The 23,347-nt window shown below is 35.6% G+C and overlaps 1 protein-coding gene across 3 annotated transcripts in view; it reads right to left on the bottom strand.

Annotated features, from left to right (window-relative positions):
* The window catches only part of DCX-EMAP (Doublecortin-domain-containing echinoderm-microtubule-associated protein), a 386,324-nt gene that overhangs the window by 63,174 nt on the left and 299,803 nt on the right, over positions 1–23,347 (bottom strand). For 2 of the 3 annotated variants that reach the window (XM_081740217.1, XM_081740219.1), the window contains one exon: positions 17,665–17,760. In XM_081740217.1, coding sequence (XP_081596343.1) covers positions 17,665–17,760 — 96 coding nt within the window. Of the gene's footprint in view, positions 1–17,664; positions 17,773–23,347 lie in introns of all 3 variants that reach the window. The other variant, XM_081740218.1, reaches the window with a different exon arrangement.

Genomic DNA, 23,347 nt, shown 5'->3' with positions numbered 1-23,347 from the left:
TTTAAACTGATGCCAAACATATATGCTTCCCAGAAGTTAAAAGGTTTTCGGCTAAACATAAAAAAGTATTGATAATGTTACAACCTGACATACTTGGAGTATGAGAAACTATATCTTCACATATTTGGGCTATGAGAGAGTACAATATAAAGCCTAGAGTATTGTTGTTGTTTGGCATCAGTTTAATCTCAAATATAAGGCTTTTTGATTAAACCTCAAAAAGTGTTCGCGAGGTTAAAACTTTATAAACTTGGAATCTAAGAGGGTATGTTGTACTGACTGCTTTGATTACCAGCATAAATCCATTCATAAATATAATTTTCACGATTTCCTCTTTACAGTTTTTTCCAGCAGTGGTGGGGCCTAGGCCCTCTAGTTTTCTGAGCGGTAAAAATAATTTAAGCTATTATTTATATATTTTTCAAAGTTTATAGTAAACTCAAGATATATCTATCATAGTCTGCGTTCTGGCTGGCCCACCCAGATTTTGCCTTCTAAATCCGCCACTGTTTTCCAGAGTTAATTCTAACTAGTTATGCTTCCTTTTTACGTTTAGGTTGTTCTTTTTCCAACTTCTTCCCATTTTCCTGTGGGGACGTTGTGCCTCCAACTTCAGTGTGTCCCTAAACACGTGCACAATCAGTGGCGGATCTAGCACGGGGCCGGGGGGCCTAGGTCCCCCAGTTTTTTGAATGACAAAAATAATTAAAGGTATTATTTATATATTTTAGAAAGTTTATAGTAAACTCATGATATACCTATCATAGTCTAGGTTCTGGTTGGTACCCCAGTTTTTAGCTCCTCCACCTCTGTGCACAATGTATCCAGTTTATAAAAAACGGACCTGGGAATACGTACAGGGCGTTTTAAAACAACACCGTCAAAGTTTGAGAAGTGATTTCTGACACCAAGATAGGACAAAAAGTATAGACCAACCTGGGTGCAGAAATCTGTCATTTCAGAGTTATAGGCTGCCTAAAACATATAGGAAGTTGTTTGCAGAGGGAGACATAATTTGAAGTAGTCATCAACTCCTATAAAAATTGTTGCAGAAGTACCGCAGGATTCTGAAATATAGATATTTGGATAGCACACATACTAGTTCCTAAGTGTAGTCTTGGCCCGACGACAGTAGGTACCATAGTTTTGGAATTATGGACCTTTAAAGTTCATTTTTTAAAATGTTTTCGGCAGCCTATAACTCCGAAATGACAGATTTCTGCACCCCGGTTAGTCTATACTTTTTATCTTATCTTAGTGTCAAGAATTACCTCCTAAACGTTGTAGGCGTTCTTTTGAAACACCTTGTATAATACTGACCGCTTCGATTGTCAGCATAGATTCATTCATCAATATAGTTTTCACGTGTTCCTTGTACTGGCTTTTTCAGAAATTATTGTAACTTTAGTCACGGTTCCTTTTTACGTTTAGTTTTTTTTAAACATCTTTCCTGCAGGGCCGTTGCCCCTCTTAACTTCAGTGCGCCCCTGGGCACGTGCACAATTTATCTATTTATAAAAGCGGAGCTAGAAATAAGTACGTATTAAAACCATCAGTGCAAATAAAAGCATTTAATTCTCATTGAATGGAATAACGGAAAGTCAGTTAACAACAATGATACATAAACTTTAAACTATTAAAAATGATTAGGGGATAAACGGAACTCTTAAACGAATACATTTTTGTAGAGAATACAATTTTTCAAGTGTTGTATGATATTTACTTTAATATGTATCTACAATTGTTTTCGATTATGTTCGTTGAAAAGCTACATCTTAATACTACGATAGGGTTATGTACACTTTATTCACGCTATGCATGTTTATTCAACATAAAATAAATCATATTGTGTTAGATAAAGTGCGGTAGCTAGAAATCAGCAGATATGGAATAAAAAAGTGTCGTTTTTTTAAAGTATGCATCACATTAATATATTAAATGATCATCTTTTATGCAGGAGGTGCGATAACTTCTGTAGTGTGTGGGCCTACGTATGTTTTATGGTCTCGAGACTATTCTAGCTACCGTAGAGATATTCAAATCTGTACCAATATTTTGTTATAACATATGTGTATCCGCTTATTTTAGGACATATTCGTTATTCAGAGGGTCAAAAGAGAAGAAAATAGTAACGAAAGTTATAGTCACATCAGGGAATAAAAATGTATGTTGAATTAATGATTGAAATGACCTTGATCTTTTTAAAGTCAGTTTTCTTACATTCTGAAACTACAGTAGACTTCCGAATTATTATTATTATTATTATTATTATTATTATTATTATTATTATTATTATTATTATTATTATTATTATTATTATTATTAATATTATTAAGTATTCTGCCTTTTGGCAGGTCTCGGGACTAATTAGATTTTTTTTCAATTTTAATTTTAGGTTTGGATCTGGAAATGTTTCTTCCACGTTTCTCGATCTTCAACTTACTCTGTGAATTCCCAATATTTTCTTCTATTTTTCAAATCATCGATCAGTGTTCTTCTTCTTTCTGTTCCTCGCTTTCCTTCCATCTTTCCTTCTATGGCGGTATGAAGAAGACAATGTGTCCAATCCAATTGACTTTCCTTCGAAGGATGCGGCCTAGAAGTGTCCTTTTCTCTCCTATCCGTTTCAAAACATCCACATTTATTGCTCTCTCAGTCCATTTAATCTTTTCCATCTTACTCCATCACCACGTTTCGAAGCTCTTTAAATATTTCTTCTCTAACTTCCGTAATGTCCAAGTCCCTGAACAATAAAGTCCAATGGTCCATATATAGCACTTGACCAACTTCTTTTTTAGTTCAATATTAAGTCTGCTAGATAAGAGTGATCTTTTCTTATTAAATTCTTCTTTGGCTATGGCAATTCCAGACCTTATCTCTTTGGTACAGTAAGGATCTTTCGTCAAAATACTTCCCTCATATTTGCAGTAATCCACCTCTTCAAGTTCTCTTTGTCCTACTTTCATCCGTAACGGCTCGTCTGCACGGGATATTCTCATGACTTTTGATTTTTCGATGTTGATTTCCATTCCATACAGTTTCCTTGTGTTAACTATTTTGTCAATCATTTCTTGTAGTCCTTCTTCGGTTGTAGCTATAATAACCGTATCATCTGCATACTTGATCTTGTTAACGATCTGCCCTATAATCTTGAAATCTCCAATTCCCATTAATGCTTCCTTCATTAAACATTCACTGTAAATATTGAATAATTTGGGGCGACATACTACATCCTTGTCTGACTCCTCTTCCAATCTCAACACTATTAGTTTCTCCTTTATTTAAAGGCCTAATATTCTATCCGGAATTGATATTTTATCAGTTTCGGATCAGAAGGTGTATTAGGGAAAGTGTTAACGTGATTTGATTTGATTTGATTTGATTTTTTTCAGTTTAGCGTCCCTTTCAGCAGCGAGGCTATATAAGACATGGACCTACAGCTTAACGTGGGATCCGAGCCACATGAAGTGTTGTACACGTGAAAAGACGGAAAGAGAAATAAGTTTATCTCGTAACGTTTCGACTCTTGAAGAATTCTTTCTCGCCCCGTCTCGTATGGATTTTTTTTTTTTTTGCATCTCGGATTGTAATTATTATCCAACATTAACAGTGAATATTTTACGAAAGAAGCATTAATGGAAATTGGAGATTTCAAGATTGGAAGGCAGATCATTAACTAGATCAGGTATGCAGATTGACACAGTTATTATAGCTAGAACCGGAGAAGGACTACAAGAAATGATTAACAAAATGGTTGACACCGGAAAACTATGTGGAATGGAAATCGACATCGAAAAATCGAAGGTCACGAGAATACCCCGTGAAAACAGGCCCTTACGAATCAGAGTAGAACTCAAGAAGTCGATAATTTCAAGTATCTGGGAAGTATTTTGACGAAAGATGCCTACTGCACCAGAGAGATCAGGTCAAAAAATTACCATAGCCAAAAATACATTCAACAAGAAAAGATCACTTTTAACTAACAGGCTTAACTGGACTAAGGAAAAAGCTGGTTAAGTGCTATATATGGAGTATTTGCACTATATGCTTCAGAGACTTGGACACATCTTCTGAAGAAATTGTCTTCTTCATACCGCCATAGAGGGAAAAATGAAAGGAAAGCGAGGAGCAAAAAGAAGAACACAACTGATCGATTATTTGAAAAATAGAAGAAAATATTGGGAGTTCACGGAGGAAGCTGAAGATCGAGAAAATGGAACAAACCTAAAATTAAAATATAAGAAAAAATCCTCATTACTTCCAGGACCTGCCAAATTAATAATAATAGTAATATCCTCGTATATCATATTCAAGGTTCGAAATATCCCAGGCGCCAGGTCTCCATGGCGACTAGAAATACAAGTCTAGCGCCTAGTTAATTTAAGTCTAAAACATTTAGGCCTATACATCAAATTGGATATATATTATTATGGCGCCTAGTTTTCAGGATTGGCCCCTAGGTTGAAAGAAAACTTTACGAGCACTGGTCTTCATTTTGCAATTATTGGCAGGTCACTTGCGACAAACTGGAAACTTCCATGCTCAATGGTCCTCAATTGACTTGTCCTCATTTACGTAAATATTTTCTTATTTAATACCGTCGATCAATTGTAGGCTCTTTCGTCTCGTCCTCTTTTATCTGCCACCGTATCTTCTATCACGTCCGTCATGATACGGTTTCTTTTCAACCAATTTTTATTCCTCTTCTTAATTACATTCTTTGGTGCGGGAGACCCGGGTTCGATTTTCGGTAGGAGCTCATGTGGTTTGAATCTCACTTTAAGCTTTAGGTCCAGGGACTTAAAAGGGACGCTAAACTAAAAATCGAAACAAATTAAATTTAATTACATTTAAACTTACCTATTTATTTTCTGCCCTCTATTTTTAACTTTCTCATTCGTTTTCTGTTCAACCCAGTTCATTTTCTGTACTTTTATCGAAGCCTACATTACAAAAGCCTCCACTATTTGACCAGTTTTGTGTAGTGTCAATGTCTGTTGCCTCGTAGAGTACAACAGTCTACATGAAACATTTTATGAGTCTTTTTTTCTTTAACTTTCTTTTCAAGGATTAGTAGATAGGGGAGCAGGTCATAACTCCCACAGCCAAAACTCCCGCAGGTAGGCGGTCATAACCCCCAACGGTCATAACTCCCACACAAAGCAACGGTCACAATCCCCACATAAATGGTCAAATCTGCCACAAATGGACAAAACTCCCACACGCAGAAATTGTCACAACCACCACACAAATGGACAAAATTCCCACAGAAAAAACGACCACAAAATCGGTCATAATTCCCACACAAATTGACAAATCTCCTAAATGCACGAACGATCAAAACACAATTGTACTTCTTTTTATTATTTTTAGCATGTGAAACTTACAAGACGTGCAACCAGGATCATTTAAAAGTGTGAGAAATTTATCCGATTGTGTGGGAGTTTTGTCCATTTGTGTGGCGGTTGTGACAATTTCTACGTGTGGAAGTTTTGTCCATTTGTGTGAGAGTTTTGTCCATTTATGTGGGGATTGTGACCGTTGCTATGTGTGGGTGTTTTGTCCATTTGTGTGGGTGTTATGACCGATTCTGTTGGCGATTTGACATTTCTTGAGTGTGGGGGTTTTGGCTGTGGGAGTTATGACCGTTCGTGCATTTGCGAGATTTCTCCGTTTGTGTGGGAGTTATGACCGGCGTTTTGACATTTTTTGAGTGTGGGAGTTTTCGCTGAACCTAGACCCGTAGATAGATGGTTGCTTAGAAAGTACTATAAGGTATTTTAAAAAGCTTTTTATGTTATTGTGTTGAGTGTGTATATAGACGACGACGAATAAGAAATTGTTAATAGAAAAAACGCGTTTCTCTGCTGCTTCAGAATTAGTAAAATATTACCACAATTATAGTGGTGTTTGTGGTTCTAATATTTTCGGCAAGCTATTCATAATCCCAAAGAAATTCTAAAAGAACACTGTTAAAAATACTTTCTTAAATGTGAGAAACTGTTTCTTATCTGTGCACCGAGGACATCTTTTCTTAGAAACAAGAATTTGAAATTCTCATTAATGAGAAATGAAGAAAAGTAGATGAGGTTGTATAAAGTGAAACGAGAAAATATAGAGCTAGTTCTTTCCTTATAAATGAGAACTGCCAAATCTCATTTCTAAGAAAATATTGTCTCGGTGTACAAATAAGAAATGGTTTCTCAAATTTAAGAAATTACTTTTTACAGTGAAGTGCGGATGTTCAGCGATGATGTTGGCTGAAAGTTTCTTTTCTTTTTTTTTAATGAAAATGCAGACATTGTATTGCAACGTTTTGTTTTGAGAAAAGGTCCTTTTTTTCTTTGCATGTGGATTTGTGAAGAAAATTTTTAATTAATGTATAACTGCTTGTAAGTAGTTGTTGCGTGCACCCACATACACCAATTTTTGTGAAGCGATATACGAATCATCCTGGAGGTAACGTAGCTCAGAGGTATAGCTCTCTAATCTGGTACTAGTGGTTCTTGGTTTAAATTCAGATCATGTTAATCTGTGGTAGACAACATTGTGTCTGTGAGTTCTTCGGGATCTTTCTGTTTTCTTCTACATTCTCATTTTACCGATTCTTCTGTAATCAATCATTTCTTCCATCACCAGTCTCTTTTAGCCTGAAAGTCATAAATGTGTCACATTAAATTAAAGTTTTCATTTTTACAAGCCACCCTGTATATGGGCATCTAAATAGTCTAAAATTTGTATCTAGAGATCCGAATATAATAATAATCTTCAATTTAATACTCATAAAGATATTACTTTCAATTATATTTTAAGATGAAGATTACTAAAAGAAACAAATAAATAAATAAATAAATAAATAAATAATAAGGTACCTTATGCAAGCCACTATGTACAACCTTCCTAAGAAAGTACATTTAAGTATATTATAGGTTAATTATTCGCCCTATTTATAATTTTATTTGCTCTAATATATCAGAGCCATCTAGTGATAAAATTGGTTTTGTGTTTTACCGCCATAAGTTATAAAAGGTAAAGAAAAGTTCTTCCGGGTCTATTTGCATTTAGATGTTGAATATGTAACCGCACAAGAGTAAAAAAGAAAACAAAAAGTGTTCTCATTTCAGTTGTTATGGTTACCAAGAACCAATAAAAGGTAGGCGAGTGGTATCTTATACCCCTGACCTCGATTTCAATCAGAAAACATTTGAAAAGCTCTTTCAACGACCCTATCGCTACGGAAGTATGTTTTCCTCCTCCCCTTTGTTTTCCACTGTGATATTTCTTTTCTCGTCTGCTAAATTAGTTTCTGAAAATTTTAGGTCATCTGTTATTGCTTACTTAAGTATGTAAAGTTATAATTAAAACCATATTGTTGTTATTAAGAGAAGACTCACTCATTTCACAGCCTAACCTATTTGGTGATTGTTACACATCTACATATTTGCATATACACTTATACCTACACTCACATACTATGTATTGCAGACATAAATTTGGTTTCTTTACTTCCATCAACGCACCACTGCTTTAAAGTTTACGTTGGAAAGCGCGAGAAAGATTTTTATTTCCGCATGCAAATGCTACACTACGTCACAGCACGCTTACTCCACTTTTCACGGCTTGTTGCATCGTATAGGAAGTGGAATGCTGATGTGACAGCCCTACCACAATTCCTGTGCTGTGACCATCATTCTCTCTATATATAAACACAAAATGGGCTATCAGAATATTTTAAAATTTATTACTGACAACGTAGAGATCAGATTGATTTAATTTATTTGGCAACATTGACGACAACATTTTGAATAATATTCTCATCTTTTATAACATAAAGCACGAATCATAATGTTTCTACATTCTTTACTTTAGATTTTGCAAAAAGATTTTATTGATCTGTGATTGGAATCAAGACGAGGGAAGTTGCGCTTGATGTATTGCCGACATTTGACCTATTTTGTGACTAAATGTACAATACACATGTGAATTAATGTGCATTGCTCTATTATACTTTTATTTTGTCTAGTAAAAAAAAAAAAAAAAACTTTTAAAAAATATGTGTATATTCTTAGGCAATTTTCTATTTCCTCGCCAGGAATGTAATACTCTCTATTCTTGTTAATTTATCAGTAATGACTCATGGCCTGTAAAAGCAGTAGTTGCAATATCAAAGGTATGTGCGCACACGCGGGAACGCTCCCTGCTTCCACGTCTTACTTCAATACTTAGAAATTACGAACACAAAATATCATCTCATCAATTTAAGTTTGCGTCACTATTATTACTACATTATTCAGTTACTGTTCACTTTCAATCACAATGAATATTTACTGGTCAGTGTAACTTTAAAACTACTATATCAATATTACTAACGCGAAATGCAGCATGTACTGTAAAGCATAAAGTATATTTTAATAATCACATAACTTCCATTCTATTTATAGAATTAAACGTACTATCACATTCTCCAGGCATAATTGCAATAAAATTAGATAACACTATATGGTGCTTAATTTTTTTTATACAATGGTTAAAATCAGGCTCGAAGCATTGTCCTTGATCTCAAGAACTGTCCTTGAGGAAATAATTAAAATTCAACAATAGTATGCACCACTTTGACGCTCATAGTTCACATGTGAAGCGTGTTTAGATTCTCTCCTTTCTTCACACTCATTTGTCTTGCCAACAAGGATTTTTTTTTTTAAAGTTGAATCAAGCAGTGCTAAGTGGAGAAATTCGTAAATATTAAAGACGTACACTGCTGGTGGGTGTCTAATGTCTGCAACCACTTTTCGACAATACGAGAAGATGCAGGTGTAAAAGTTGTTTTCTGTGCTAAGAAATAGAAATTCCCTGCCATATGCTCAATCTTACTGGATGCTGTTGCAGCGCTCAGGTTTTACAAATGTAAGGTCTTTTTTTAAAATTATTTTAGATGCATCTTTGAGGGGTGCATCAATATTATCTTACACTGAAGAACAAAGTTTAATTTTTATCCAAACACAACTTCAACGTTTAAAAAAAAAAAAAAAACATTTGATATTAAAAAATGGGTAGTTGCACAACCATGAAACTTATAGGGGCAGACGGGTCTAATTAAACTGAACTCTTTGGTTTTACGTCCAGGTCAGAGACAGGGTTTTAGTTCACTGAAGTATTCTCAACCTTTCCCCTGAATTATTTCTTGAAGAATTTTATATATTTATTTTGAGCATGAATTTCGATAAGAAAAGTTTCTTCTGCTATTTACAATAATGATCAAAGCTGATAGACATGAAATGTTGTCGGAAAATATCTGACGAAGTTGTAAGAGATAAAAGAGCACAATAAAGTACAAAAACATTCCAGAATTGTCGCGTTTAAATGCTGGTGGCGAAAACATTGGAAAGGTGAATTAAACGGCAGGACACATGTAATTAAACAAACCTTTATAGCAGATGCTCAAAAGAGCGACCACCAACACCAGACGGCGCACAGTGGAGCATTTACTCTTGAAACCCGGTCAAAAATATTTACCATTTAGTATCATAAAATAATTGATAAATTAATTTGTGGTTATCTACAGTTTTAAAAAACACATTATAGCCAAAATCTGGTCATGCAGTTTTGAAAAGTCAGGAAAATCAGAGAAATTATATTACATTATCTTAATTATTTTTTCAGTGCTTTAAACTGTTTATGGTAAATACTTTAAAACATTTTAAGAGAAAATTCTTAGTTATGCTATTAATTAACATTTGCTACATCAAATAATGGATATAAAGTAACATAAACATAAAATAGAAATAGCAATCCACTTTGTTTTAGATATACTGTACAGGGTATGGCCAAAAGTCTGGACCGGGCTAAATATTTAAGAAACTGTAAATGTAGTCGATCCGAAATCAATTGGGATCAAGGTTGGCGGTATGGAGAAACATTACGACGTGGTTAAGGTTGTCGTCCGCCATCTTAGTGGTCACCATATTGGAATCAACTTGTTTATTTTAAATGGCAATATGGTCATGTGACATATTAAACAACATCCCCGTTTGAAGAGAAACCCAACGGTAAAGTTATTTGTCCAAAATCTGCAATGATTTTGAAGTTGTAAATGAATTTAGGATTGGTAATATTACCTTCCCGACTTAAATTTTGTTATGTGTGAAGCATTGTATGGGCGGAAACTGACTGTCTCTATTTTTATTTCTTGTAGGTAGGATGGGATGTTAACTCGAAAGGAAAGAATCGAAATTATCCTTTTGGCTGGAGGACACTATTAGGATGTCGTTCATTGAATACGGCTGTTAATATTGCTGAACTGCGTCCCCTAAGTCCACATGTTTGTTTCTAGCCTCAGCTTCCTTTTCTCAGAGTTGCTCAATAGGCAAAATAGCATGTTTTATGATTGCTGGGCCATGAATTAAAACTTTGTGTAGGGCAGGAGTCATCGGGTACTAATTATATAGTTTCACATAAAGTTCTGCAGTAGCAGTAGCGATGTTCTGAAATTCTCCACGTCTATTTCATGGCCACTAGAAATTGCCTACAGAATAATCTTGATTTTTTAAAAATCATGTTTAAATCCACACCAGTTATTCGGGCAGCAGTTTCGTGGTCAGCAAAACACCTCACTGAAGTGTTCTCATGGTTCGTATTGCCATGGCCTCGCTTAGGGACGTCCATTCACAAACCCATTTCTTCTCTGAAACTGGTTTGAATTTCTTTTCTTCGTCTCTTTAACTATGGTTTTCCCTTCTGATGTCCCTTGCCATTGTTTAATAGGCTAAGTGTAATATTGATTCGAAAAATCTGATCCTTGTATGAAGGACAGACAATCTAAACAAGGACAGACAACAAATTTCATGAGTCATAATTCATAGTGCAGTTTATGAACTTAAAAGTTTCAGTAAATGTCATTTATTATAGAATTAATTGCATGAAACCCTGCTCGAATAAATTCATTCTACTTTTCTGTATAAACTCAATTAACTAAAGATTGAACTCATAGGTTTATGTCAGGAAACTGCTGTAAGGCCTTCTGAACTCATGTAAAAACCAAATTAGATATAATTTATAAATATATTTTTATCTTTATGGGGCAATTTCGGGCAAAATTTTGTTCTTGGAATACGTTAACAAAAGATTGAACTTTTAAATGCAAAAGGAATCATTGATCAACTAGATTCAGAACATAAACAAAAACAATTATTAACTTGTAAATCATATTTTTTTCTTGCAAAAAGCTCTTGACATTTCATTACATATTTAATTAGCCACCAAGACTTAGAGCTAAAATGTTAATACAGTAGAGCGTCGATTATCCGAAGTAATTGGGGGACATGGGTGTTCGGAAAACTGGTTTGTTCGGATAATCAAACTGTACATGTTTATTTGCCAAAAAGAAGTACTGTACAGTAAATTTATTCATAAAAACAGGCATCTCTTTAAGTATTATAAAGTAACGTACAAAGGCAACTTTTATAGTATGTGGTACAGTATATTAAACAAAAATATGTACATATTACATACGCATTTTGCATGAACTGTTGAAACACAGCGACTGGCGGCTTGGCCGGTCAGCAGCGCCTTATGAAGGCCCCATTAGAAGCAATGTTCCGCCAGCGGTGGCTCAGTGCGGCGACTACTGTGGGAAACTTGGTTTGGGAGTGAGGGGGATGATGGACGGTAGGGTGGGAGAGTAACAGATGCGAGCGAGTATACAGTTCGGTTAAGCGGTCGTTCGGTTTACTGACGTTCGGATAATCGACGCTCTACTGTATATCATAAAATTAAAACTACTATGAATGCCCTTTAAAACAATACAGCTTTTGTTGATAATGATCTTAGTACAATTACTAAAATTAATACCTCAAAAATTGTACGCGCGGCCATACTAATTTAAATTCGCATGGCCAGAAAAATTGAATGACTTCATCAATTTCATTTTTGTTCATTTCATATTTAAATAATGGAATTTATGTTTACAAGATCCGCCAATTATCGAAGAACAAGAAATAAACTTTACTTCATGCATTTTTCAAATTTTATTTCTTCGACTTTTGTCCGGATTTTAGGGTCAAATACTGCACTGTGCGGCGCATGAATGCCCGTAAATGATTTAAAAAATTCAAGTATGTCTCAAATGTTGTTTGCTTATTGAAGTTTAGCTTCCCTTTTAACATCGAGGCTATAACACGTGGACCTATAGATGGAATCCGATTCACCATAATGTGCTCAGTGCTCTTATACTAGGAATTGAACCCGGACACTCGTGCCTCAAAGGTTAGCCATTACATCGACTCTTAGCCATTACCTATGTCTCTAACATCCTCATCTGCAGCAGCGAATCTGGCGACGAGATCTAGCTCGAAGTCAATGGAAGTATTGGACGTGACATTCTTCAAGTACCTTCACAAGAAAAAATCGCCTGGTTAGCTGCTGCACCTAGGAAGGTTTGAAACATACCTAGAATTTTTTGAGCATACACAGACATCCATGAGCTGACGACGTGAGGCTTGCATTCGTATTGGTAGTCGCTCTTTTGAGCATAAGAACAAGATGAAATAAAAGATTTGTTACATTGCATGTGATCTGTCCTTGACTTCACCTTTCCCATCTGTCTTCACCAGCAGTTAAACTTGGCACTTCCGGATTCACATTCTATGGTAGTAAATTTTTATTTCGGTACCCTCTATCATCCCTTGCCGATAGCCCTCGAAGTCCTAAAGTCAGTCAGGAGACTCTTAATTGGTTGGTGAACACAAGGATGCCTACGATACTAGAGTCGAGGCTGTCTAATCTCAAACAGGTGTCGTGAAAGTGGTGTCTCGTGCCGCAAAGTGTGACTGTTTCTATTGGAATTGGGCTGTCTCGTCTCGTATCTTCCTTACAAAAATTCTATCTCGTTTCGTGGGCAACCCTACTTGTGCGGTTATTGCGTGACTCCAATTACTGATAATTTTAACTCTTTTACCGGTTTTCACGTAACTTCCCAGCTACTTCACGACAATGAACCAACATAGTTCTCGAAATTTATTGTTTATGGTTCGTTGGTTGGATTTGAACGTTTTCTTTTCAGCATCAAGGTTATATGAGATAGATCTACTGCTTAAGGTCGAATCCGAATTACTATAGAGATTTGTATTCGAGGGAGGTCCCTTATCGGGAAGCGAATGTGGGAGGAAACTTAAAGAAAGCAAGCCTACGTAGCAACTCAGCTATGAAGGAGAGCGTGTAAATAAAGTCAACATAATTTTTCCCCCAGAGTTAAAACTTAATTTTTTTCATGTTAAAGAGTTTTAAAGTAATAGTAACGTAGAAATACGTTTCTGCATCTTAATTGGGCGACCCAGGATTCGAACATGTGGCCAGTCATCTTGAGGAAATTTTCTAATATCTTTTAGTCATCTAGGCGAACACCAAAATGAGATATTTTAATGTATACATTATTGTTATTATTTTAGTCTAAAATGACAACACAAATTGGAACACTGTTACTAAACAGAATAGACAGGAAAATATCGGTTGTTTCGAGAGTTAAATCCGTGGAAAACGATTGATTGGCATTGGGGCTGGTATATAAGAAGTTTTGTAGGTCAAGAAATAAGCTGTAATATCTCCTCTCAAATAGTTGTTGCTGTTGCTATTATGCGTGTACTGAATGACCTTGTCCTTTCTTAATCCACATCTGATGCAACCATTGACATCAATTCATGCATTTCTTTGTTGCAGGTTATAGGTGATTTAATGAAGTGTCAAGCCGAGAAACGTAAGTAGCGAGAGGACAGTCTGTCTAAAAGTGGTATGCTGGTTTTCATGAAGGAAGAAACCAGTATGAATGACGCTTCACAATCTGGACAGGAGTCCGAATTTGACGAGGATCATTTGAACGCCTTAATTTTCACGTATACACACAAAGTGACACAGATATTGGCATGAAGATAGCATATGATCACACAATCATCGGTAACCACCTGCACGCCATAGGGAAGGTTCAGAAACTTGAATCAACTTCTCATTTGCTCAGTAACCACAACAAATATCAACGTGTAGCCATCTGTCACAATCTGTACCTTCTTGTTTGTTTGTTATTGCTCCGCTTACAACATTATTTTTTCATGATGCATCTACATCAACGTCTACACGGGAAACAATGACTCAGTGCAAACGAAAAGAGGACATCTCGTGTGAAGAGTGACCCCTTCATCGGCTGGTATACTTTCCACATATACGCGGATAATACAGTGCCTATACTTTGTCTTACTTCCGCTTACTTTTAATATTTCCTCTACAGTTCTAATCCAGTGTTTCAAATTCATTGATCTACTGGCTAACGCGCAGACATCCCGGATTCGATTTCCAGTAGGGAAATTGCAGTGGTTCAGATTCTACTCCAAACTGTAGGTTTCATCTGTCATAACCTCGCTAATGACAAAGGATGTCAATACAGATCAATGGATCCAGTGCTTTAAATTGCCCTCGGTACACATTGCTTTATCATCTTTCTAACCGACATAGATAGGGCTTCTGGATCATTTACCGTCTCCCAAAACTGACCTAATCTTCAAATGTTCCTGTTTTTCTACAGAACGTAAGTTAATATCAATCGCAAGATTATTAAAAAAAATACCGCGTTTTAATAGTCATTGATGCTTAAGTAATGGCAATAATCTACTCTCTGTCACTTGATGACTGTTGATCTATAATTAATTTTGATATTTAAGCAAAAAAAAATAGGTGCATAACTATGATTATACTGTAATGGTGCGTCAGAACACCATTTTTAGGGTGTCCTAGCTTTTACTGCAAATTTTCATAGGGTGTCCTGGTTCATTACACATGCTTCATTACACCTCTTCTCTTACTTTTGCTGTTATTACATCCATGACTTTTTGTAATACAGAGGGACCTCAATAACTCGAAGCTGAAGAGAATAGACAAAAATTCGAGTTATCGAGTTTTTCAAGTAAACAAAGTTCGAGTATCAAGCTTACCACAACAAAAATTCGAGATACCGAGGTTCCGCGTTCCTCATTAAAAGTGATTATATAACCTCTATAACCCGAATTTTTATTCGTTCAACCTCTTAGAACTCGAAGTTGTGAAAGTTCCTTAAATTAAATAAGATGACTGGTAAAAATAAAATACTGTGTATGTATTGTTTTGGAGGGGGTTTCATGGCTAATCATGAGTAAAACATAATGACAGGACTAACAACAATGACAATTAAAGACTTTGAGTCAAAACCCCGTCAAGTCCAAAAAGTGAAAGTGTAAAGGAGATAGTTTCACAAGGGTTTCTCTTTATGTGATATTCTTCAAACTTGGCACATATATAGTAGACCGAAAATAAATCGGCACGTATTTTTTTTGTTTCTTTCGGAAAATAGGTTAAGAAGGGAAAAGGACCCCTTTTCAAAAAAACGGTCCTCTTGATTAAAAGAGCCACATTAAAGAAAAGAAACTTTGCCGATGCAAAGATGATTTCAAAGTAGGAAATACGTGTTTTGTCGTTTTTGCGAGGAAAGGGTTGTAGGGGACAATGCCCCCTTCGAAATGACAAAGGACCCACACAATCCTTACGTAAATTGGATTTCGGTGGAATTGCTTGAAACCGTGATGTGTGGTAGATATTGTGATCTTAAAAAATCTCAATAGGCACAATGACCAATCGCTTATCGTTTGGCCACTACAGGGCCACGGTTTTGAAAACAATGAAGGTAACTGTATTCTGGATTTCGGTGGAATTGCTTGAAATTATGATATGTTGTTATTGTGATCCTGAGAAAAAGTCTCAATGGACCACGCATCACTGAACGTTTCACCGCTTCAGGACCACGTTTTCTGGCAGCATTTCGTATTCTGGATTTAAATGTAATTGCTTGAAATCGTAATATGTTGTAGATATTATGACCTTGAGAAAATGTCTCAATGGGCACAACCACCAATCACTGACCACCTGGCAACTACGGCACCACATTTTTTAAGACAGCAGAAGGTAAGGTTTTTTAAAATTTTGGTGGAATTGTATGAAACCCTGAAAACTCCTATCCTAACCTGGAAAAGGGATGGGGAGAGTAGCGGCCAACATCGTTTATTCATAGACAACATTCCGATGTTCATCTTGCGGGACAAAGGAAAACCCTGAAAAGCCCTAGACAACTTTTCTCAGGATCACGACATCTACAAGATATTACAGTTTCATTCATTTACACCGAAATCAAAAATATCGTTCTATTCGGCTGTTTTCAAAAATCTGGACTTGTGGCCAAAAGGTCAATAATTGATGGTTGTGTCTATTAAGACTTTTTTTCACGATGAGAAGATCTACAACATATCACAATTTTACTCATTCCCACCGAAATCCAGAACATCGTTATACTCGGCTGTTTTCAAGAGAATAGCCCTGTAGCGACCAAACGATTAGTTGTTGTTTTCATTGAGACATTTTCTCAGGGTGACAATATTTACAACATATCACGGTTTCAAGGAACTACACCGAAATCCAGAATACCGTTACCTTCCGCTCGTTTTGTTTTTTAAAAGTAGCTCTATAGTGGCCAAACGGTCAATGATGGGTGGTTGTGGCTCTTGAGAGTTTTTATCAGGATCACAATATCTACCACATATCACGGTTTCAGTCATTTTCTTCGAAATCCAGAATATCACTAGTTCGGCTGCTTTCATAAAAGTGGCTTCGTAGTGGCCAAACGATCAGTGATTGGTGATTATGCCCATTAAGACTTTTCTTAGGATTAAAATATCTAGAATATATAACGATTTCAGTCATTTTTACCGAAATCTTGAATATCGTTATCTTCGGCTGTTTTCAAATAGGTGGTTCTGTAGTGGCCAAACTGTGAGTGATTTGTGATTGTGACCATTAGGCTTTTTCTCAAGAACACAATATCTGCAACATATCACGGTTTCAAGCAATTCCACCGAAATCAAGTTTCCTAAGGATTGTGTGGGTCCTTTGTCAATTCGAAGGGGGCCATTGCCCCTTGCAACCCTTTCTCGAAAAAGCGACAAAACACATATTTCCTACTTTGAAGTCATCTTTGCATCGGCAAAATTTCGTTTACTTAATGTGGCCCTTTTAATCAAGGGAACCCTTTTCTGAAAAGGGACCCTTTGCCCTCCTTAACCTATTTTCCGAAACAAACAAACAAAAAAATACATGTTGATTTATTTTCGGTCTACTATATATGTGCCAAGTTTGAAGAAAATCTAATGATGAGAAACCTTTGTGAAGCTATCTCTTTTACACTTTCACTTTTTGGACTTGACGGGTTTTGCCTCAAAGTCTTCAATTACGTAAAACCATAGAGCTATAACTTTGAGTTATCGAGGTCACATCAGGAAAAATTTGAATTATAGACATAAACTTCGATTTGTAGAGGTTCGCAGATATGAAAGTTTGAGTTACCGAGGTTTTTAAATGTGATTATGAAACCCTTAAAATTCGACTGATAGAGGTTTAATTTTTAAACATTCGACTAAGAGAGGTTATTTTAACATTAAATGTTATGGAGAGTTCAAAGGAATGTAAAAAATTCGAATTATCTAGGAATTCGAGTTACCAAAATCCAACTCGTAGTTGTGTGAAATGGAAAATACAAACAGTAGTACGAATACGATAATTACACATTAAACATGTTTCTAACTCAGAAATATATGAACTTACCGCGACTTTCCCCAATAGATGTCCCCACTGCCACTGCCACACGGAGAGAATCCGCTCTCTGCCGCCGTCCACAGCCAAGATGTAACTTCCGCCGTTCTGGAAAGGAAACTTCAATCTTTCAGTGTTAACTTCTGACAGAAGGCGCTGAAATTGTGCTGCACAATTCTAATAAATCTCGCCCCAAAACAAAATGAGATTAAAATGTCATTTATTTGCACAACTATGCTAACTTAAACCACGATTTCTGCCTCTACTGTCATTTTGTATAGCATAGAAAAAATATCAGAAATGTTCTGCAAACAATTGAAGCATTCCACAGAATAACGCTGTATGGGACTTTTCAGGAAAACGGAGAAAACCTGTAGCATGTTCTTGGACTACAGACTTGTTTAGCCTAGACACTACTAATACCATCACTTGGGCAGAAGAGAAACAAGTCTATCAGTATATGTCAGTCATGTTCCGTAATACGACACTCGACTCCACTGGCAACTCAGCACAATCCAAAATGTACCATACAACATTATTTAGTAGGATGCTCCAATTTCAAAAATATTAAACCAAAACGGTATGCTATTTTATTATTTTTGTATACAAGAAAAGCATTGTAAATATGAAATAAATGATTCAAGCACTAATATGATTCGTGTGATATTGTCTAAAGTGTTTTTTTTAAATGGAATATTTAGTTTCACTTTGAGTGCTTATGTCCTTGAGGTCAAAGGATATATATTATGAAAGTGATCAATTGTGGAGGAAGCATGGTAGCTAAATGCTAAAGCATTCACCTCTGTTGCTGGATATCCCAAGTTTGATGCGAAGACTTATTATTTGTAGTAGACCACATCATGTCTGGAGTTTTCTGATTCCACTATTCTTTTATAATCATTTACATTGACACATTCTTTTCTCTAACGAACCTAACCATGTGGCATAAAACAAACAAAAACAAAATGATTCATTATGGAAGATCACGTGAAATGAAAAACTGAAACCGATGAAATCGAAGAATCCAGAAAAAACTCTCAGTGTACCTCAAACTTACGTGGACTGCGGTCTAATCAAGGGCCTCTTTCTTCAGAGATAAGGGGTCAACCAATGAGCCACCATGTCCTGTTTTGCCGTTTAGTTTTGACTTCAGTGATACATTTAGTGAGAAAAACTGAAGAAACACATAACGCTTAGAAATATGAATGAATAACAAACTATGATCGACCTAAATGAAATTGATATAATGAAGTGTATGAAGTACAGGACTGTGCAGATTTAAAATATCGCATCTACAATATTTCTAACTGTATCCACATCTTTATCTGCAACATCCCTGTCTACATCAACATCTGCGGGTAATAAGATAACAGACACATACAACTAATTTTGTGCCATTTTCTATCATAATAATTGTAAATATTTTGCTTGCAGTTTTGTGAATCCTATGATTTGGCGCCAGTCAAATCTATATGTAGAAGCTAATATGAGTTGTTTGTTACCTAGGGTTGCCAAATCTTACGTTTTTTCCATCCACTTTTATGTTTTTTTTAGCTCATTTTGCGTTACATGTTTTTATTTTTCTCATGAAACAATTTCCTCCATTTTTAATACATAAAAGAACTTTTAAAACGTTTTTATATGTTAGTGTGACTTTTTTTTTTTTTTTTTTTTAGGGGGGACTGATTTTTCACACACACATAAACACTGTTAACAACGCATCTCAACGATGCAACTTAGAGTAATATTCAAAGAAAAATGTAACAAGTTGAAGTTTACATTCTACCTAACCGGTACCCGACCTTATGTCTTGATGAATCTTATGGCCATTATGTCTTAGCCATAATGAAAATATATGGTTTTCCTCGCAAACAATTAGTGTGTATGTAATTATATACAAAGCAAAGCTTCTACTTATGGAAAATATCACAACTGATAAAACACTTCAAAACATACTTGCGCTGCTCTCAAGCGCGCACCTGCCATTTTCTTATCTAACTAACCGTTCTGATTGTACCGACATCTGTTGAGCGAAAAACCATACTACAGCATCTTAAATTTCAGAACAATTGTTAATGTCAGTATCCTGATATAGGATGACATTTTTCTGGCGGACTCTTGTAAAGAAAAAATGGTATGATTGAACACATTTATCATGAAAAATGCAGTAATTATGCTTTTAGATGTAGAGGAAGTGGTAAAAGAGAAAAATATCCAGCGGAAGGTTGAAATGTATGTACCAAATAATAAAATCAACAGGGAAGAAAAGCTAACTAACTAACTAACTATTATTGTCTACCTTAACTATTTTTGTTTATGCAATGTTGTGTCTTGAACAAACTTACTTACAGTAATATTAGTGTTATTAACAAAAAAGTGATTAAATGAGAATACTTCAATAATTTTATTATATAATATTAAATATTACATTGTTCGGATGATGCTGAACTACTTTCAACAACTAAATATTAGTTCATGTTTTGAGTTATCAAATGCGTTTAATGTAATTATATGTAGCTTAGAAGCGCCTTTGATGTACGCATGCATTACTTTATTACGTAGCTGCCAATATTTGAAAGAGTGAATTTGCACTTCAATAGATTTCAGAACTATTTCATGCTACTTAAATTAAAAGTTTGGCCCAGGTTACAATGACTTCAACTGACAAAATAAAGAGAAATTAAAGCACAATAAATTGCTAATTTGGTTTTTACCTATTTATAAAACGTACTGTGTATATTTCATGACTACATGCAGCACACTTACGTATCTGGTAGTTAACTTGTCCAAAATACAGACAGAATGTCTAATGTAATAGTGACGCATATCATTGCATAAAATCCTCACTTTCGCACTTTTTTATTTTGTATGTATAGTAGGATGTATCAAAAAAAACTTTTTTGATATGTTAAGGTGAGTAGTGCGGAAAAGTTACCATTTGTGACCAAACAGAAGTCTGATATTTTAGATTTTTTAAGAGGTCGTTTGGGTGGCGCGCATCGATATTGAAATTTTGATACTGATTTAAGTATGCAACACGCACAAAAATTTGATTAAAAAGTCACTCTTTTTCTATTTTATGTATTTTTTTTTTTGCATTATGGTCAATTATTGTTTTGTTTGTGTGACAAATATGTTAAATTTGTACCTCAGAGGTGGTTTCCTATGCTGTTTACTTATAATTCTAGTCAAAAATATCAATTTTTGTGTTGCAGAGGACCAAAATTTCAGTCCACAACATTGTATTTTACGAGCTCCTCAAGTTAGGACGACGAAACTCTGTAGGCCTAAATAAATTCTAGTTAAGCAGCGGACACATATTTCAGAGTTTCCAAAGTTCCGATTTCAAGCGGAAGGGGGTAGAGGCAATTTATATAATGGTTTTCCCCACATTGAGATCAACTTTATCTATTTTTGTGATCGTATGATGGGAAACCGCTGACCTATCACGGGAAAACCGCTGACCTGGTCGATATAACTTTTGGAACAAATTAGTATGTACTTCAAGCTGAGTTTTTATTATATTACTTTAATTAAAAGACATCCTGACCCTCAAGAGTGTCGTAAGGGAACAGGGAGTTCAAAATGTAGGCCAAAATAGAATATCTTATGAATTTTTGTCATTATGGTTTCATCGAGAAAAGTAACCAATGCGGGGATCGGAATTCAGCTCCATAAATCTATTCCTCGTGCGGAGAACTGTAATTTCAGCTAGTGCATTGTAAAGGATCATTAAATTGCAAAGGAATTGTAGGATTGTATTAACGTTTCAATAAAAAGTTATATTTATATCAATAATAGGATATTGAATATTTTCACTCAGTTTTTTAAAGCATATCACGTCAAACGTCTTCATATGGAGAACAGTGCTTTAAAACTTACAATACTTGATTTGAAGTGAAAGTAATGATAGAGCAGAGCTATCACATTTTCATAACAGTTTACTGGTAAGAATGCAATGAAAAAGCAAATAAATCTCTTTCCTTTTGTTGAAGATAAATGAAAACTAAAAGAGGAGATTTGAACGTATATTTCTAAAGAATTTCACAGTCCAAACATTAATATTTTTCTTCAATTTGTCGCAATATTACTTCATTTTACGATGTTTGTTATCAGGATACTACAGTCATCCAATATCTATTCCTTCCAGTGGGCAGTGATGATTTCAGGAGGTGGCACGGAAAAAATCCACACCCAGAGCCACGAAATACCTCCGGTGCATTATATCCTATGTGCTCAATGTGAATTTCCAGTATTTTCGTAATACTATTTATCACCCCCAGCAGATTGAAAGTCCCTCCACGAGAAAATCTAAAATAATCATTGGTTTCTTCTAAAATTGATACATATAATTTATTATTTGGATGTTTTGGTCATCTCTGTACCTAAAAAAAAAAATGACTGACTTAACCAGAATATAGAGCAGAGCAAGAGAAGCCCACTTTGTCTACCACTATAGGACAAGATATCTCTACTATCTTAATATAAGTTGTGAACTCCCTCGTGGATAAGCGGTTAGTGTACGCGTCTTTGGCGTGGGGGACCCGGGTTCGATTCCTAACAGGAGTTCATGCAATTCGGATCCCATGTTAAGCTGTAGATGCACGTCTCGTACAGCCCCGCTGCTGAAAGGGACACTAAACTAAACTAAAATCAAATCAAATCAAATTAATACAAGTTGCCCATGAGATTTTCATACTCTACCTGAACGCAAGCAAGAAATTATTTCCAATAACAAGAAGCGGATCAAATGTGAAAGAATGGTGGGATTTCGTAGGGTTGCCTTGCAGGACTGATGACACATGTGAGGTTGAACAACACAGGACAAGTCAAAATGATGGCCCCGATTTCAGAAATGTATTCTGTGAAATCTAATCAACATATGTTATTGTGAGTCAAACGCTTCGAAAGGTTAAGTTTAATGTGCATGCAGTGTTTTCACTGTCTAGTTCTAAGAGTCAGCAACGAGCAATTAAGGAAAATGGCGTTGATTGGAGAAAATATCTTCCTGTGTGCTTGATAATCATGTAAACAAGTCTGTGATTAGTGTGCAACGGCATTTCCGTACAAATATCGGAGAAACCCACCTACGAGGAAGGCCATTTGTAAGTGTTATCAATATTTCAACATTTCAGAGATTCGGGCTGCATCTGTAAATGAAAATTGACATTTTGATATTGATCGCAACACGCTACAAAAGGTTTGGCAGGAGATGGACCACCGGCTTGATGTATGTCGTGTCACACAAGGTGCTCACATTGAACACTTTTGTTATGTTTGAAGAAATCTTTATCAATTTACCTTTCTTAACACATGAACGTATGTTCATTAGATTTCAAAGAATACATTTCTGAAATCCGATCTATCATTTTGACTTGCCCTGTACACTGTTTTATTTGGAAACTCAAATAGTGTATTGTGCGCAAGAATTAATACAGTGCTGCCAGATCCCGCTATACTATGACAAAAAACGTGTATAGCATTAAATGCGTTTGGATGTGTGTACACGATTCACAGTAGAACACAGGTCCACGAGTCAACAGCTGCTTTTACATTCCTGTAACATTGTCTTCCAGCATAACGAGTAACTCCTTCACGTTGCTCGTATTGTTTTACATACTTTGGATGTTCGTTTTGGAAATCGATGAATCGGAAATTAAGGACCCATTCCTTTACCTCACATCATCAACCTACA

This window comes from Thermobia domestica, chromosome 15 (genome assembly GCF_964235325.1).
Source record: "Thermobia domestica chromosome 15, izTheDome1.hap1.1, whole genome shotgun sequence".
Classification (NCBI taxonomy): Eukaryota; Metazoa; Arthropoda; class Insecta; order Zygentoma; family Lepismatidae; genus Thermobia; species Thermobia domestica.
The sequence above is the reverse complement of the archived record's forward strand: the minus strand, read 5'-3'. Positions and strand labels throughout refer to the sequence as shown.